The sequence below is a fragment of the Rhinolophus ferrumequinum genome, chromosome 8 (assembly GCF_004115265.2).
Source record: "Rhinolophus ferrumequinum isolate MPI-CBG mRhiFer1 chromosome 8, mRhiFer1_v1.p, whole genome shotgun sequence".
In the NCBI taxonomy this organism is placed as follows: domain Eukaryota; kingdom Metazoa; phylum Chordata; class Mammalia; order Chiroptera; family Rhinolophidae; genus Rhinolophus; species Rhinolophus ferrumequinum.
The window spans coordinates 23,701,186-23,719,809 of record NC_046291.1 but is presented as its reverse complement, the minus strand read 5'-3'; the positions used below and the strand labels follow the sequence as shown (position 1 = coordinate 23,719,809).

General features: G+C 39.0%; 1 protein-coding gene across 14 annotated transcripts in view; it reads left to right on the top strand.

Annotated features, from left to right (window-relative positions):
- Window positions 1-18,624, top strand: part of UNC80 (unc-80 homolog, NALCN channel complex subunit) — a 187,430-nt gene that overhangs the window by 33,211 nt on the left and 135,595 nt on the right. For 8 of the 14 annotated variants that reach the window (XM_033111944.1, XM_033111947.1, XM_033111942.1 and 5 more), the window contains exons 9-16: window positions 566-700; window positions 2,792-3,008; window positions 3,649-3,825; window positions 4,812-5,080; window positions 6,143-6,502; window positions 11,887-12,033; window positions 15,400-15,547; window positions 17,670-17,818. In XM_033111944.1, the coding sequence (XP_032967835.1) occupies window positions 566-700; window positions 2,792-3,008; window positions 3,649-3,825; window positions 4,812-5,080; window positions 6,143-6,502; window positions 11,887-12,033; window positions 15,400-15,547; window positions 17,670-17,818 (1,602 nt within the window). The remainder of the gene's footprint in view (window positions 1-565; window positions 701-2,791; window positions 3,009-3,648; window positions 3,826-4,811; window positions 5,081-6,142; window positions 6,503-11,886; window positions 12,034-15,399; window positions 15,548-17,669; window positions 17,819-18,624) is intronic. The other 6 variants (XM_033111946.1, XM_033111949.1, XM_033111953.1 and 3 more) reach the window with 3 other exon arrangements.

The window sequence follows — 18,624 nt, the reverse complement described above, 5'->3', positions numbered from 1 at the left end:
TTTTCTTTTGAGAAAAAGAGATACCTACCATGTTTCCCCAAAAATAAGACCTAGTCCACAATCAGCTCTAATGCATCTTTTGGAGCAAAAATTAATATAAGACCTGGTATTATATTGTATTGTATTATATTATATTATACCCAGTATTATATTATATTATATTATATTATATTAATTATATTATATTACCCGGTCTTATATTATAGTAAAGTAAGACCAGGTCTTATATTAATTTTTGCTCCAAAAGATGCATTAGAGCTGATTGTCCAGCTATGTCTTATTTTGGAGAAACATGGTATCCCCTGCCTGTTTTCTTAGTTTTCCTGAATCTGAAGTTTCATGGTCGATCTGTTGAAAACGCCAAACAGAAGTTATGATTAATATGAAATATATCTCCAGAGTAGCAGGATTTGGATTATGAAAGTCTAGATACAAGTTAAATACTTCACAGATATCAAAACAGTAGGCATATTTCTATTAAAAATATGGCATCTCAATAAGAAAAGTATTTGGATATAAAGCCCCAAGTCCTATACCATTAAGTCTTCCTTTATTGTCTATTAAGGATCTCACTATGAAGTGTAATGAAGAGGAAAAATCTCTCAGTTCTGAGGCCTTTTCCAAGGTTTCGTTGACCAATCTGCGTAGGTCTGCTGTTCCAGATCTTTCTTCAGATCTGGGCATGAACATTTTTAAGAAGGTGAGTAGAGCCGCTTAAACTTTTGATATTTTGGTAATAAAAAAAATTGAGGGGCATGAAGTGCTTCTGATCATGCTTCAGTATGGCGTGGGGCGGGGACGGGACCCCAGGACACAGGAGTCAGCTCCCAGGTGTAACACTGGCTTGCAGCATGACCTTGTACAAGTCCCTCTGTGTGCATGAGTGTGCTATGATGTGTGGAACGCTCTTCTAGTAGTGTGATGGTGGGGGTAGTTGCGGTAGCAATGATGGTCACATATGTTTGTATGGTTTGTCTCATTGTATCAAGCATTTTATATAAATAGTTCTCATTTAATCCAATGAGATCCTTATTCTCCCCCAGTGTGCACATAAGAAACTGAGTCTTATTGCATGCAGTTCTCAGAGAAGTGGGATCATGATGAAACACTTATTCACGACGGCATCTCTGTTTTAAACACAAACAAACCAAGCTTTGTTAGTAAAATAGAAAACCCTTGATTTTGACGACTAGATTTGCTACTGTCACAACTTCTCCTTGTAAGCCACAATGTAGGTTTCCATTCAATAAACATTTATTGAGCATCCATGAGGAGCTAGAATGTTAAAGATGGAAAATTACAGGTGGCATCTTTAGCGCAAAGGATTAACAGCATACAATTGGGAGTTAGTCTATCAGGGTTAGAATTCCAGCTCTGCCACTTTCAACCTGTGTGACACTGGCCAAGTGATATGTATTAGTTTTATAAGTGATATATATGGTTTTCAAAACCATGTATCAGTTTCATCTGTAAATTGGGTACATATTATACTTAGCTCAAAAAGTTATGAGGATTAAATGAGATGATGCATGTAAAGTCCTTACTGTGACTGACATTTAGGGAGAACTCTGTAAATGTGAATTATTATTCTGAAGAGAGAGGTGGGGAGGGAAAGAAGGAAAGGACATAAAGCAAAGAAGGAAGGGATGTAAGGGAAGGGAGAAAAAGGAGAGAGAAAGAAACCAAGCTTTAGAAATTTTAGGTAGTTTGTGAAAGGTGCAGTCTAGCTAAATATATTCATGCTATTATGAATCCATCACTCCACCTCTCTTTTTTATAAGTATATGGAGCGAATCAAATGGAAAATAGTATTATATGTGTAGAATAATACGAGGTGGCTTCATTTTGTATTTTTCAAAATGATTAAGTACATCGATAAAAAGCACAGAACATATTATTGACTTATGAGCTCAATGTATTGCTATGGAAGCAGCCATGTCTACCTTTATCCATTATGTAATAATAGGCAATGGCCATAGTTTTTCTAAAAATGTCTATCATTGTGGGGAAAAACGGTTTTCAGTACCGACTGCAGATGAAAATCTCCAGGGAGCTTTGAAATAGTCAAGTGCCCAGACCAATTATGTCAGAATTGCTGAAGGTTAGGCCTAGATATTGGTATCTTTTAAAAGCTCCTCAAACAATTTTAAATTCTTGTTTATACTGGATCTTGAACTTGTTTGACTGGTAGGAGTAATGGGTTTGTACCAATACATGTTCTGTATCTTCTTTGACTCTCCTTATACACAGTGGCGCACACTTGAAGTTGTCTGGCTGACATAATGGATGTCAGTATTAAAAAATGGAAGAGAAAATTCTGACTGGTCTGTGTGGTGACTCCAGGATCCTGTATTCTAACCCAGTGGTTCTCAAATTTTACCATGCATCAGAATCACCTATAGGGTTTATTAAAACACATGCTGCTGAGTCTCACCTTCTGAGTTACTGCTCTAGTATGTCTGGAGTGGAACCTGAGAATTTGCATTTCTAACAATTTCCCAGGTGATGACGATGCCACTGGTCCAGGGACCAAACTTGGAGAACCACGACTCTAACCCAACCCAGCAAAAAGACCCATGGACTGTGTGTGTTACCTTGTGCTTTGTTTCTTTCACTTTCTTAACACATGTGGAAATGTCTCCATCTCTGTTGTATAATATTCAGTGACTTTCTGGGTCTCCTCTTCCTGGAACAGTTCCTGTATTTTACTGCAGGTCATGGATCCCTTGGGGAAGCAAACAGTAATCTCTCCTTTGCCCCGTGCCTCACCCCTTGCCCCTCATCCTTGTAGTTCAAGAGCCGCAAAGAAGACCGAGAGAGGAAAGGCTCCATCCCGTTTCACCACACAGGGAAGAGGAGGCCACGAAGAATGGGAGTGCCATTCCTGCTTCATGAGGACCACCTGGATGTGTCCCCGACCCGCAGCACATTCTCCTTCGGAAGTTTCTCTGGGCTTGGAGAAGACAGACGAGGCATTGAAAAAGGAGGCTGGCAAACCACCATTTTAGGTGACTGCAAGGACCTTCCAAAGGAGGGCTTGAGTGACCTGTTTAGGAATCTGGAACTAGGGCTTCCTGGCAAATCTGGACCTTTCTTGAATAATTTAGTCAAGAAATTTGGGCCCAAATGTGAGCTTCTCAGTACAAAATACCACTGTGTTTTCACAGCCAAAGAAATGCAGATAATTGAGTTAATTATTCAAGAATTCTGTGTCATTCGACAGGTAATGGCCATATTAAATATTCTAGACGTGGAAACATGGCCTTAGAGGGTCCTATGCATTAACTTTCATTGTGACTACATCGACTTTTAATTCACTTGAATGCTAAAAACAAAGAAGAGTAACGAAGAGACAAATAAACTTATTTTTTCTTTCTGGGTGACATATTAAGAAGGCCAGCTTAAAATTAAGAGCTGACAGCTAGCCAGGGCCCAACAGATGGTTTCTGACATTTGGCTTAGATTGGGGCTGGCCTTATCACAGGCAACTTCATCAATCATCTTGACCCTGAGTATTCCCAAGGCAAGTTCAGTTCCTGCTATTTGGCTGTGCCTCTTACTCTCACTGCTGTCTTTTGGAAAGACAAAATCTTGGCAGAGCGTCTTTCAAATTTTCAAACCCTCTTGTGGTGCTCTTGTCCATCTCAGGGAAATTTACCCGGCGGGGTAGTTCAGACGCAGCCACAGAGATGGAGAGCTTGAGTGCCAGGCACTCACATTCGCATCACACCCTGATGAGTGACCTGCCAGACCACTCCAACAGCCATGGAGAAAACACCATCAAGGAAGGTGGGTCGGAGGTGGCACCTGCAGGCGGGAGTTCAGGTTCCTTTTCCTGTTTTTACTCCATGTTCCATTTTCATTGTAATCTGGCTCCTTGTGCTTTTTGAAAATGTGCATTCATGTATTATATTGCTTGTTAATGTACTTGTGAGCCATTCTTAGAATTTCCTTAGAAGCAAGAGCTATTGGACAGCACACAATAAACCCCATGTTTCTCAGAGGGAAAGCAAGGGCAATCCATTCATATTTGTTTTAGAGATCATAGACCCACAGATCTAGAAGAGACTTGGAGGATAGCTAAATTCAGGAGTTCGTTTCCTTCTTTGATGTCCCTCTGCAGGGCTTGTCCACCCTCAGGAGGAAAGTCACTGCCTTTTAAAGCCACCAATTCCTTTTTCTGACAGGTTCTATTTCAGATAAGTGCCTTATGTACTCCCAAGTGAGCAAACATGTATCTCTAGGTAGAATCAGAGATGAATTCTCATTCTGCACTCTTAACCTCTGAGCATAATCTAATCCCTCTTTTTCCTGGATTGTATTTCAAATATTCGATGACATCTACTAGTTACCACCACATATTTATGCTCCATTACTCTAAAGCAAAGGAGAAAAAAATACCTTATTTCTTGTTGCTTAAATATACTAGATAAAACCAAACATATGAATAACCACAAACTTGTAGGGAAATACTTCAACTAAAATAGTTTAACTGTTTTAATAGTTTCTGTCATCTAACAGTGGGTAAAAGCCACCTATTAGACAAAAGTTAAATTCTAGCCCTGGTCTAAGGAAGCCAGCTGGAATTCACATTCTTTATAACCTTCATTATTTATCAGATATTAAGGATATGGTCAGAATACCTGTGGCAGTTCCATGGAAGTAGGGACTAGCTCTGAGACTATAAGTCACGTATCTGCAAAAGCTACAGCTATGTTTGTATGGTCATGATTTAAATAATAATATAACTGTCTAATGTGATGTCCTAGATTAATATGGGGAAAACTAAGACTTTGCTTTCCTTTTGTTAGTGAGATCCCAGATCTCCACTATCACGGTTGCAACCTTCAATACCACATTGGCGTCATTCAATGTAGGCTACGCAGACTTTTTCAATGAGCATATGAGGAAGCTCTGCAACCAGGTGCCTATCCCAGAGATGCCACACGAACCCCTGGCCTGTGCGAACCTGCCTCGAAGCCTCACAGATTCCTGCATAAACTACAGTTACTTGGAAGATACAGAACATATTGATGGGACCAATAACTTCGTCCACAAAAATGGCATGCTTGATCTTTCTGTAAGGAGCAAGAATTTTTCTTGCTAAAGCTTGAAAGATGCTGATTCTTTGGCCCAGTTTTTACAATGTTGGGTAAAATAAGCATATAGATTCTTAGACATGTTGAACCTTAACATGAAAAAGCTACCCGTATATAAAATGTGTCAACTATCTTAGATGAACCTTTCCCTTTTTCTCAAGTATTCCATTAGATTGGAACTGATCTCAGAATATTTTTATAATTCAAAAACATTAGTGAATCCTGACTAGCGCATATAAATATACTTAAATGTGAGTGTGTTTTCTGAATCCCTTTTTTCTAGGAGTAAAAAATTCTGTTAATTTTCTTTCATTGTAAAAGCACCATGACTTCCTGTATAGCAGGGGAACATGAACAGAAGTCCAATAGAATATTTAAACTTATATTGTCAAGAATGCCTGTCTTGATTACAGTTATTAACAATCGAAAGGGTTGTTATATTTTACAATTACATTTCATAATTTTTTTTTTTACTTTCACATTAGGAATCTAGCTCAGCAAATAATTTAAAATATTAAAATCAAAAGGACATAATTTAAACATGCAAATATTTTGCATTTAAAGTTGAAGTGTAAATAATGATACAATTGTGAATGTGCAAATGTTCCTCTGTTATGTGTATAAGGAAGTCGGTTTTTTTCTTTATCCATTATTGGTGGAAAGTGAAAAGCAGAGGATTAAAATACTTTGATTTAAAAAGCAATTGAACAAGATTCCTTTTGGGCAAATAATTTGTCTCCCATTTAATTCATTATTCTTTACTACTACCATTAACTGTCTAAATCATTGAAAGTTTGGGAATACTTAAGTGAGATAATATACATAGGCATTTTTAATTCTGTGGGTGAGTTGCTTTGTATTAAGCACACAAATAAGGTCCCAAACCAACTTAGGTAGGAACGTCTGAAAATTACTTGAATGATTTGTGCTCAAGAGCATAGAACATCCTCAAGGAAATGGATTAAACAGAATAACCAAATCTGTTTAGGAAGAGATAATTTGAGTAACGTAATCAGCCTCTGTTTATTTTTGTCTTCCCCCAGGTTGTCCTGAAGGCTGTTTATCTTGTCCTCAACCACGACATCAGTTCTCGTATCTGTGATGTGGCACTAAACATTGTTGAATGCTTGCTTCAGCTTGGTGTGGTGCCCAGTGTAGAAAAGAACAGAAAGAAGAGTGAAAACAAGGAAAATGAGACTGTGGAGAAAAGACCAAGTGAAGGAACTTTCCAGTTCAAAGGAATATCTGGAAGTTCCACCTGTGGATTTGGGGGCCCTTCTGGGAGTGGCGCCGGAGATGGTGGAGGAGAAGAAGGAGGAGGTGGAGATGGAGGTGGAGGAGGTAACGGAGGAGGAGGTGGTGGAGGTGGCCCTTATGAGAAGAATGATAAGAACCAAGAGAAGGTATGGCTGAACGCTGTCTGTGTCCTCACAGAATGTTGCCCCTGAGTACTTTCCAGGGCATGCTTGTCAGCAGTTTGCTGAGTCAGAACAACCACTAGTCACTAGAGCAAGAAACTGGTGAGCTTAGAAATCTCTTCATTAGGTCCTCAGCAGGCATTAGTAGAAAGAGATGAAGCTGGATTCTAAATTCAAAAACCATTGCCACCCAAGCAATGTTAGGACTAATTCTCTGTTCACGTTATTTCTGCAGGGGACCATCTCAGATACACTTCATTATCATAATTCTCAGTCTGTCACCAAGCATAGCCTCTTTCAGGGTCAGACCAGGGTCAGGAGCAGCGTTTTAGTCTTCTCAGGCTGATGTAACAAAATAACATCAATTGGTGATTTAAACAACAGAAATGTATTTCTCACAGTTTGAAGGTTGGGAAGTCCAAGATCAGGGTGCCAACAAGGGGGGCTGCATTCTGAGACCTCTTCTCTTGGCTTGTAGGTGGCTGCTATCTCACTGTGTGCTCATATGGCCTCTTTATCCTATATACATGTAGAGAGAGAATAAGCTCTCGGGTTTCTTTTATTAAGACACTAATCCTATTGGACTAGGGCCGTACTCTCATGACCTCATCTAACCCTAATTACCTCCCAAAGTCCACATCTCCAATACCATCACAGTGGGGGTTAAGGCTTCAACTTATGAATTTTAGGGGAGACAAAAACATTCAGCTCGTAATAAGCAGTATAATTTCTCCTCAAGATAAAGTCTTTCCTTTGATCCTAAGGAACACATTTTTGAGCAGCTGACGTCAGTCACAGTTAAGGAGAAAGGAGCAATTTTGTTTGGTTAATTGGTCGGTTTATTGGTGTTGGTTTGGAAGACTAGCCTTGTCCTCTCATGTCTCCATGTGTCGCATTCCAGTGTCTTTAGCTTTGTTATTATTGACTGTTCCTGAATTTAATTCCCTTTGCCTTGGCAACATCTGGTTTATGATCTCTGCACTTAGTAACATCAAGAATTAGTTTTCTCCTTTAATTTGGGTTTTCCTTTTTTTTTCTGTTTTTTTTTTTAAGATTTTATTGGGGAAGGGGAACAGGACTTTATTGGGGAACAGTGTGTACTTCTAGGCCTTTTTTCCAAGTCAAGTTGTTGTCCTTTCAATCTTAGTTTTGGAGGGTGCCGTTCAGCTTCAAGTTGTTGTCCTTTCAGTCTTAGTTGTGGAGGGCGCAGCTCAGCTCCAGGTCCAGTTGCCGTTTTCTAGTTGCAGGGTGGGTTGCAGCCCACCATCCCTTGTGGGAGTCGAACCGGCAACCTTGTGGTTGAGAGGACACGCTCCAACCAACTGAGCCATCTGGGAGCTCAGGGGCAGCTCAGCTCAAGGTGCCGTGTTCAATCTTAGTTGCAGGGGGCGGAGCCCACCATCCCTTGCGGGACTTGAGGAGTTGAACCAGCATCCTTGTGGTTGAGAGCCCACTGGCCCATGTAGGAATCGAACCGGTAGCCTTTGGAGTTAGCATGGAGCTTTAACCGCCTGAGCCACCAGGCCGGCCCTCATTTGGGTTTTAAATAAAGAAATACCACAGCTTGAATTCACATCACTTACACTGATTTCAATTTGGGATTTTAGTGGAAAATGCTGTTAAGAAATTAAAATCAGTAAGAGATTTAAATCTCTAACAAGTGACATATCAGGTCAAGTGTTTACAACTGTAAGATTACCCAGTGAAGAGTTCTACCATGTACATATTATTTAATTTATAAATTGTCCATTTTTTTCTTACAGGGTATTGGGGTCTTACATCTGAATAGGTGTTGCAGTGTTCCTTCCTCTTTTATTTATTCTCCATCTTCTTCTAGTCCCACTTGATACATGTTTAATGTGCATTTATCCTCTGTGTTTCTTCATATTGTCTATTTATCTTCCCAATATTCTTGGACTCTGATCCAAATATCCCTGTCCCAGTATTCTCGAGTTCCTGAATCATTTCTTTAGGATTTTCTTCTTCTGCCTTAATTGTATCTATATTGTTTTCCAATTCTAATAATATCTTCTGGTATTTGCTCCTCATACATCACTGATGACAATGCAAGGATCCTCAGATCTTACTTTAGAAGAAAATTGTCTAAATGTTGGTGCAGATCACAAGGATTTGATCCTGGCTCCTAAGCTCTAAGGGCTCATTCAGTCAGCGGTTATGTAGGAATTAGCAAACAAATGCAACCTATAAGGACCAAATTTATCAACACAACAAACAGTGAGACTTTTATTAAAGTTCCATTTTCTAACCTATCAATCTAGGTTGGCCACTCAAAGAGATAACAGATTGTGCAATGTCCATTGTAATAATCAAGCATAAAAAGAAATAAAAAATAAAAGTGAATTGTGAAATTTTGATAAAGCTTTTATCAGTAAAACATAGATATTTCAACTAAATTGATGAGGGCTTCGCTACGTAGCCTAAAGATCTCTGAGGTTCATTAGTATTATGTTTTTGTGTTTAGTTCTAATTTTCACCCAATTAGTATTTTCATGTAACTTCTTATTGAAGACCTGTAAGTCTAGATACTAGATACTTAATAATGTCAGTGTTATTTTGACCAAAGTTATCACTTTTGATTAATATGGGAATTTAAGTCAGGTTATGTGACCTCCAAAACAGCCACCAAGATATAAGTATTTTGTAGTTAGTTCTGCAAAACAATATTCTTTGTAGTACAAACAATTTATAAAATAAAATCTGACTGTAGGTCAAATGAATTGTGTATGTGATTCAGACAGGTCTGTTCTTTCCAAACCCATCTGTTACTTTCAGTGGAATCAGAGGATTTATCTAATTTTGCAAGCTGGTAAATACCAGAAGCATGGGGAATTGATGAATTCAGAAAGGCAGATCTAATTTATATTTCTATATTTGCCACTGACTGGTATTGAGAGCTTGAAATGTTAACATCTTTCCTGATCTTTGCCTGTAGCTTGATACATCTTTTTGAATGTCTCCTATGAGAGGAACCTAAATCCCAAGGACGTATGAAAGTCTAAAAAGATACATACCTAAGAGATATTCACAAAGAGCTTTTGTAACTAGGGTTTTATTTTAAAGGAGCATATAGTAATCTCAAAATGTATGTTATCCCGTCTTCCAAATCAGCCCTGACCCATGATCACCTTCTTTGAGGCTCTATGCCCCTTGCTGTACAGTCTGTGTACTGCACAGACTCTCAGCCAAGAGGGTCAGTAAGGACTGAAATCCAGTCTAAGCTCTGCTCACTGAGCTATTCCCTCATGAGCTGCATCCATGAGGAGGGCTGACCTTTTACTGATTCATCCACCCAGAGGAGTGCCTTTCTAATTTGCACAAAGTTACCCTGAAGAATAGCAGTGCCCCACACCTAGAAACAATAATTATCATTTGCTTGCTATTATGTGCCTTACGTATTTTGACTCATTTAATTCTCATAATTCTACGAGATGGGTATTATTATGATTCCCACTTTGTAGGGCACAGAGTGGTTATGTAGCTTGCCCAAGGTTATGGAGCTAAGAATTGAATCCTAACTAAGACATTTCTGATTTGATATATATATAAATATAAGAATGAACGAATAGAAGATAGATAGATAGATAGATAGATAGATAGATGATAGATAGATAGATAGATAGATAGATAGATAGATAGATAGATAGATAGATAAATTGGTGTTTACTGATAAGTTTGAGTCTTCCATATGCAACTATGTGAGCTATATAGTTCCCAGTGAACAGATTCAGACATGGAGATACATGGGCAGGAGGTTTCTGGAGGTGTCTTCTCAGGATTAACATCTGTGAGGTGTGAGAGAATCAGGAGCAGACGTTGAACTACAATGTAGTTGTGACAGAGACCTCAACCCACCATCACACAGGGAGCTTTGGAGCTGGGTTGGCTCCTCAAAGTAGTCTCCAGGTGAAGTAAGGGAGGCTACCTTTACACCCCTCACCCTCTTTATACCCTGACTAGCCATTGAAAACACACTGCTTCCAGGAAGAGAACATAACCTTGGGTGAGGCAGCTGTTTAGCTGAGGCCAGTGCCTGAAGAGGAACTCAGTTCAGAGCTGTCAGCCATGAACAATTCCAGCAGCTCAGAGGATGAATGCTTCAGTCCCGAAGTGGGTATTTCTGGGGTCCAACACCACATCCACCACGTGAGCCTATGGATTAGAAAAGGAGGACCAACTGCATAACGTTAGGAGAGGAGAGAGTCTACCCTGCCACATTATGGCACGTGTTGCCTAGTTAGCTGCCTGTCCCTTTCACACCCTACACCTACACACATCTGAGTCTGTGTGTGGCCCCAAAGTTTATGTATAGACTTGATCACATAGCTGTGGAAAAGCCCTTCACAAATTACAGCACAACTCTTATCTATTATTTCATTTGTTCCGCACAGTCAACCCATAAAGTAGGAAGAGAAGCTGTTAGGATCCTCAATTCACAGGTCAGGAAACTAACGCACATAGAGAAGAGTTCATTTATCTAACATCATATGCAAGTGAGGAACAGGAGATGGAATCTCAAGTCCCTGGCATATGTGCTAACAGCAGAATGTGCCTAGAGGACTGAGAAAGGTTGAAGCTTCCCAAAGGTAACGGCACTCCCACACTAAGATCTGCATCATTCCTTAGCAACAGCTTCCTTCTGCTTCTTTGGAAAAGATTCAAGGAAGTTCATTTTTCTGGAAGCTATGTTTCCCATTAATAGCAAGGATTAAATGGGGCAAAAGAAAGGATGCTAATTCTCATAATTCACCCAGGAAGCTTCCTATTTAGCTTCAAAGGAATGGTCAAGCTGAATGTTTATACATTTCTTTCTATTCTCACTCCGTTTGTGCATGAGTATTACAATATAGGGAAATTATAAAAGTCTGCTGAAAATGTCAGGAATTGCCATGCGATTTCAAAGTTCCAGACTTTGATCAGTTCCAGAAATTGAGCAATAGTCCTTGCCTGGTGGTACCTACTATCAGAAGCCTGCTGATGAGGGTAGTTTCTGGGAGAATGTATTTGTCTTCATCACTGATAGTCACCACTGTCTCTCTCTAGCAGTTTTTCTGGTAGTCTGGCAAGGGCATGAAAGCATGTCTTCTAATAAAGAAGTCTACGTTCATATCCTTTAGTCCTAGAGGGTATTCAAAATTCATAGATATTTTTCTTTCTTTCCAATCAGTCACATTCTAGACTTTAGAAAAGTTAGCTTGCTGGTGGAGCTCTCGACAGTTCTATTTCCAACATTGCAGGTTCTCACTATAAAACAAGTTAACTTGGTTTAATAATAACATCTTAGTAGCAAAAGGACCCTAGTGACTAAGTACACAGACTTCTCTTCTTGTTTTCTCGTCCATGGGTACTAGGATGAAAGTACACCTGTAAGCAACCATAGGCTTGCTCTAACTATGCTCATCAAAATAGTGAAGTCTTTGGGATGTGCCTATGGTTGCGGAGAAGGACACCGAGGGCTCTCTGGAGATCGTCTGAGACACCAGGTATTCCGAGAGAATGTAAGAGAATTAAAGTAGATTCCATTTCCTTTCCCTCTCCCCTCCCTCCAATTTAGGAATAAGTCCTTTGACAATGAGGGTCAGTGTTCCCTGAAAAATATTGTATTTCATAGGAGTAATTAATGCTGTCTTGGTGTGGGAGGATTCCCACAAGATATCTCAAGACATCTGAAACCCAGGCCTAGGAATGTTTAATTGGGAAAACACTTCTGCTTCCTGCCTAGGGCAGGCCAACTCCCAGTTGGTGAATGGGTGTATAATTGGAATGTGTGAATTGTAGTTTGAAAGAACTTTGCAAAAATGAATACATTTAGCAAGCTTCCAACGGTCTGTAACAAATAATTTTTTAATCACCTGCCTGGGTACTATAGTAAGATATTTTATATTCAAGAAAGGAGTCAAAGTTGAGGACTCAGTTTGTTGTTCTTACATGGATATGGAAAATGGCCCTTATTGGGACAAAATAGGACTGTAAAAGTAGCCAGTCATATTCTGGCTGCTTTCTTTGAGAATGAACCCTGACTTCTAAATATTTGAGATCATATCCCTTTGGACTGTGTGAAACTTGAAACTCTGCGTTTGGGCTTGCAAAGCATAATTCTGTTCTGGAACGTGGTCTCATGCCAGCTCATTTTCATTTGCCTCGGCTAACTGTTACTTTTCGCTTCACACTTGAGCCATAACCCACCTCCGTAGCAAGTCTGAGCTGGTACCGTTTTTGCCTCATATGTACATTTGAATTGAAATCATAAGAAAATATTCCCCCCAAAAGAAGGGTTTGATGCAAATTTGACTCCAGGAAATCATTTGCGTATCTTGGCAGAGTTTTAGGATCACATCAAAATCTAATGCCAGCCTTTTTTTTTCTTCTTGGTATTAGGTTTTGTTGTTCACACAGTATTAGCATGCTGTGTTTCTTTCATCTGTCATCTACTTATCTATCCATCTATCTATTCGTTCTTTTGTATTCTAATATGTTGTATTATGTTAGTTTATTATATGTATATGGGGCGGTTATTTACAGTAATTAACTTCTAAATTATGAAACTGGAAAACGTTGACCAAGATCTAGATTTTGAGGCCAAAGTTAAATAAGTCCAAGTAATAATAAGACAATGGGAAGCTGACATTGCTCCCATCTTTGCATATGTACATATGATTATTAATCTTTGATTTTTAATTCTATCACAGTATGTACAAATGCCTTCAAGGCTGAAACCATATCACTCCTCATGCAGAAGACCAATTCCACGAAATGAAACACTGAAATATAATAAGAAGTGTCATGTGTTAGTTGGAGGTATAAACTGGCTCTGACACTGGAACCTGTCTTTCTAGACTGGGAGAAAGTAGAGCTTGTTGAATCAGAAGCCACTTGAGAGGCTATTGTTACTTCTTAGTCCAACTATGCTTTCCTGTTCAAGAGCACTTAGTGAATGTTTTCTATCAGTATAACACACAGGATAAACCAGACAGTTTTCTACCTGCCTTCTCAGCTTTGTTAACATACATGGTAACTGCTCCGTTATCTTGTAGTACAGTTTAACACTCATTATAGGGATTATATGTACTTATCCATGCTCCATAAACACATTGTCCAAGAGATGCAAATTTGAGAAATTTTCCCTGGGAGTGTCTAATTCAAGAATTTCCTAGGTATTTCCGTATTTCTAAAGCATTGGATTTTCAGAAATTACTTAACTTCTAAAATGTTATAACTTTATCTTACCTCTACCAGATCAGGTCCTCTATGCCCCCTCCCTCCCCTTTTTTTTAAAGAAACAGAAAATTGCTGTAATGATATTCACCAAAGTGCCTCACAAGTCCAGCATGTGCTTTCTATATTTATCTAATCATTAGGTGGTAGTCCCAAATTATTGAGAGGGATTTCTCTCTTTAAACAGTTTTATATCTTTTGGAGATGTTTAGAATAGTCAGAATCAAAATACTAGAGGTTTCATATTCTGATTCTTGTTTAAACTTCTCATTGAACTCATTCAGATATTCTAATAGCCTCTAAAGAATAGATTTGAAATTATGCCTTTTTGGGTGTATTTCATAGAGAAGATAGGATAATTTGTACTTCAGGGCTTTCCAACCCAGTATTTTAAAGTGCTTTGTAAACATTCCAATGAGGATCTTCACAAATTCTTTATAGAATGATAATTAAATACTTCTTCATGCAGGACATATTTTATCTAAGTGTTTTGCAAACTTATTTTACAGAAAGCAGCATTTATTTTCTAAGAAAAAAAAAAAAAAGATCTTTCTTGAAATCTAGCAGCCAGCAACCTCCCTGAAATAAAACCTTTAATTTCCCAATGTTCTAGAACCTAATAAAGGAAGAATGAAAAAAAAAAACATCAATCTACCTGACTTTGTGATATTTGGAGAGATTATAACAAGGTCATAACATGGAGCCGATTGCTAATTCAGAGTTTCAGCCTTTTAGAACTTTTCTTTTTCCTCTCAAAATTTCCAAGAATCTTTCTTTGGGACTTGATTTGTCAAAATGGTGACATAACTTGAATTTTCTTTTGATATTTCCCTGGAAGGTAGGAAAGGGCCAGGAGGCCCCTTATGGTCCCAGGTAGCGTCAATGCATTCTGTCTGTGGCCTTCTGGAGCCAATGACTGTGACTTTATTTGTCCTGGTGGTAGGGATTATCCCCTTTCCCCTTGCCAGATGACAATATTATTTGCTGGATCATAAGAAATGTAATTTTGAGTAGCAGGACTAAGCCAGTCACTTGTTTTTCGTATTCATAAGGTCAACTTTTATTTAAATACCCAACTTTCACATTCAAATGCGGATACATAAGTAAACAAACTAGACTTACCTTTATTTGAAGCTCCTTTCATTGTCTCAAGGATCTTTCCCTCCTGGCCACGTAAGAGGACACTGGATACTCACTTCCTGTATCCCTCCCATCCCTTCTATTAAACCTACCTATGTTCAAAGTAGCTGAGCATGAGAGTGGCATGCTACTTCCCATTGCCTTTGAGGTTTTTCTAAACCGGAATTCCCAGTCCTATCACCTATCTGCATTTTACACCTTGAGCTTTTTTCAATGAGATCTTAAAATCGTGATCTTGGTGAGAATACTACACTCCTTTTGGCACCAACATTAGACCTTAGCTTTGGGTTTTTCCTGGCTCAGACCTTCTCAGAGTAAATATGCTTGGACTGCTCTGCCTGCCTGCGCTCACTTCTTACTCAGACAAGAGGGGCTAGCAGGGATGGCCAGTGCCAGCCAGCAGGGATGGATGGAAGCCTTTGCCTTCTGCAGGCTTTTGTCTCAAGTTACTGGTATCCTTAGCTTAAGCTGGTACCTGTGACTTTTTCACTTTTTGTCCTTCATTGCAGGCCCAGAACTGCCTCACTAAGCTGTACAAGCTAGATAAGATGCAGTTCCGACAAACCATGAGGGACTATGTGAACAAGGACTCTCTCAATAACGTAGTGGACTTCTTGCATGCTTTGCTAGGATTTTGTATGGAGCCCGTCACAGACAGTAAGTACAGATGCACCGAGGTTTAAGAGAAATCGCTGTGAGGTGACACAGGTAGCGTTTCAGAGGCACACTAAATATGTAGGGATAGAATATAGAGGAAAACGTGTGTGTGTGTGTGTGTGTGTGTGTGTGTGTGTGTGTGTAATAGTGTATGAACAAGAGACGCTTGTACATCATCTTTGATGCCATATTTTGAAGCCTTTCTGAGGACAATGTACCTTAGCAAATGGGAATTCAGTAAAGCTGTGTCACCCTCCCCGTCAGTCCTTTAGTCCTTGTACGAGAGAGAGTCCTTGGCTCTCTCTCTTATATGACTTTCTGTTGTATGAGAACTGAGGCAGATCAAGGAACGAGGGGATATATTCATTAGTTCACCAAATAGGAAATGAATACCTATCATGTGCTAGCCACAGTGCTTGGAGATTTTTTTCCACAAAATAAAACAGGCAAGAAAAAAATATATAAATATAGTAGTAACACAATTTTGATATACGCATACATATATACCGATTAAAAAAAAAACCAGACAAGATGGACCTAGAGACAGGCCCACAACATTTGATTTATATTTTAACTTCATGGCTTTAAGAAAACTCCAGTATAGAAACCTGTGTTATAGGGGAGGCCAGTGAACACTACCTGCATCCATAATAAACCGGACATCTTCAGTACCACTTGATTGTAAATGCAGTAATGAAGTGAAATTGGTGTGTGAAGCCTGAGCTGAGTAAAATGTATATTTTAATTAGAGCCTGGGAAGAAATAACTTCTTAGTATAGACTTTTATTGTATAGGTAATACACGTGTGTTAGCAATTGATTAATTTATAACAAAAATATATTAATGGATTTGGAAGCAATTTTTCTGTTTGTATCCCAGGCTTTATTGTTTGGTTATCACATTAAGAGAAAATATTGTTCCTCTTTAAAAGCCCTGAAATAATGTATGTTATCAAAGTCATTTTAAGCCAAGCACATTACAAACTAAAAAAATAAAACAATGAAATAATGAGAATTGTGGTTGAGATATTGCAAGAGAAATTCTAGATTACAAACTTTGTTTTCCTCTTTTTTAAGTTATTGGAGATAGAAACTATAAGCAGAGACTAAAACATTTCTTTCTATAATATAAAAATTTAGAGATCATTCTTGCCAATTGACACAGCAAATGAGAGGCTGATAATAAATTATATTACTTTAAGGTGGTGAATTCCTCCTGGGATTCTTGAGACGTGGAAATGGCTCACAGAGAATCAGCCAGTTAGACACATAGGTCCCTATCTGATCAGTCTTGGAGCTGCATACACCCTGCCCCTGCAGTCCACAGTAGCTCACAAGCTTCGAGGAATCTTCTGGCAAGCACACAGAATATGTCTAATGAGTCCCCTAGGAAAGGTCCATGGATGTGTGAAAAATCGGCAGAAAATATGACACAGGGTGATGGCCTCAGTTCACTGGATTTCGCATGTGAATGAATTAGAAGGAGATGGCTCTGAGGCAAGCTATAGATTTCCCTTCTCTATACGCCCAAAGAGTCTCTGCAAGCAAGAAGCTGCTGGAATTCCTGTGCAGCTCCTGGCAGGACTAGGTCTCCTTGTTTCCAGTGCTTTCATGAATCCCTCTGCTGGGCCCTGCTGGCCTCTTCCCACCTCCATCCAGCTCACCTGGTTGGCCTCACCTCACTCCACTTCTGACAACACTGATGATTTCCACAGACAAATAGCATTTCGCACCACCAAAAAGGTTGAATCAAATCAATTCTTTCTCCATTGAGGGACCATTTAGTAGATCTTTTTTTTTTAAGTGATCACCTCTTTCAAAACTATTCTAGGTCTAAAAGCCTTTCTTAGGGTCAACCATTGATTTTCTTTTCTTTGCTAAGATATATCAATTGAAAGATTCCACAAAGTGATGACATATGTCATAGTAAAGACTCTGAAGGAGACTATGAGTTGTTTGTCTTCAGGTCCGTATAAAGACTATTAAACCAGGGCTATCTGTAATCCTCTTTCAGTATTTCGTGTAGTCCTCCACTAATTCCTGGGTGCCAAGTACTTCACTACTTCTTTAAATTGTGTGGTTTAATGGAAATATTGCCTTTAATTGGTGCCTTTGCATTCCAGACAAGGCTGGGTTTGGAAATAACTTCACCACAGTGGACAACAAATCCACAGCCCAAAGTGTGGAAGGCATTATCGTCAGTGCCATGTTTAAATCCCTCATCACACGCTGCGCTTCAACCACACATGAATTGCACAGCTCTGAGAATCTGGTGAGAAGCTCACTTTTTCTTCCCACAGGAGTTCTCAACCTCTGCGCAGAGCAAAGTTCTCACATCATGGCCATAAGAAAGACAAGTTGAAGTCTAAAAGTCTACACTTTAAAGTTAAAATATCTATTTTCCCAGCATCACCAGTAACTCACGGTGGAGCCATAGCCACAGAGTTTCTCCTTCTTGTTACTCTTTGTCCTACCTGCAAGTTGATTTATCTTCCTCTTATGTCTCAGAGGTTCTGTGGTGGTTGGTATAATAATTGCAAGGTACTTTAAGCCCTTCAGAAGGAAGGTGCTAGAGTGCAGTATGTTAGCTCATGAAATATTAAAGAATGTTAAATTAAGCGTCTTTTGAAACCATACTTACTTAAAAATTAATGCAGATATGCTGCTGAAATTTTCTATTTTTTTTTATTGAACGCTGTAATCTTTTAGCTACTCTTCATAAATGACTGTGTTAATTAAACCACTGAAGCCACAAGTAGAGAGAGCCAGGCTATAAAAGGTTAGTGCTTAATTGCCCCCAAGGAGACTGTGGTTTGGGATACTAAAATGTCAATTAAGGCTGACAAATCTGATATGAATAGAAGAATGTAGGTCTCTCCAGGGGGGAAAGGAGCATTTTTCTATCTTACCAGTGTGTTAGATGATATGACTCTTATGCAGAAATCAGCCCATTTACACATATGGACCCTATCTGCTAATCTACCTAAATCAAAGGAATTGTTCTAAGCTATGCTAAACAAACCAAACTATTCACTTAACTTGAGATAAGCAGGATAAAACCCCAAACCAAAGGGAATT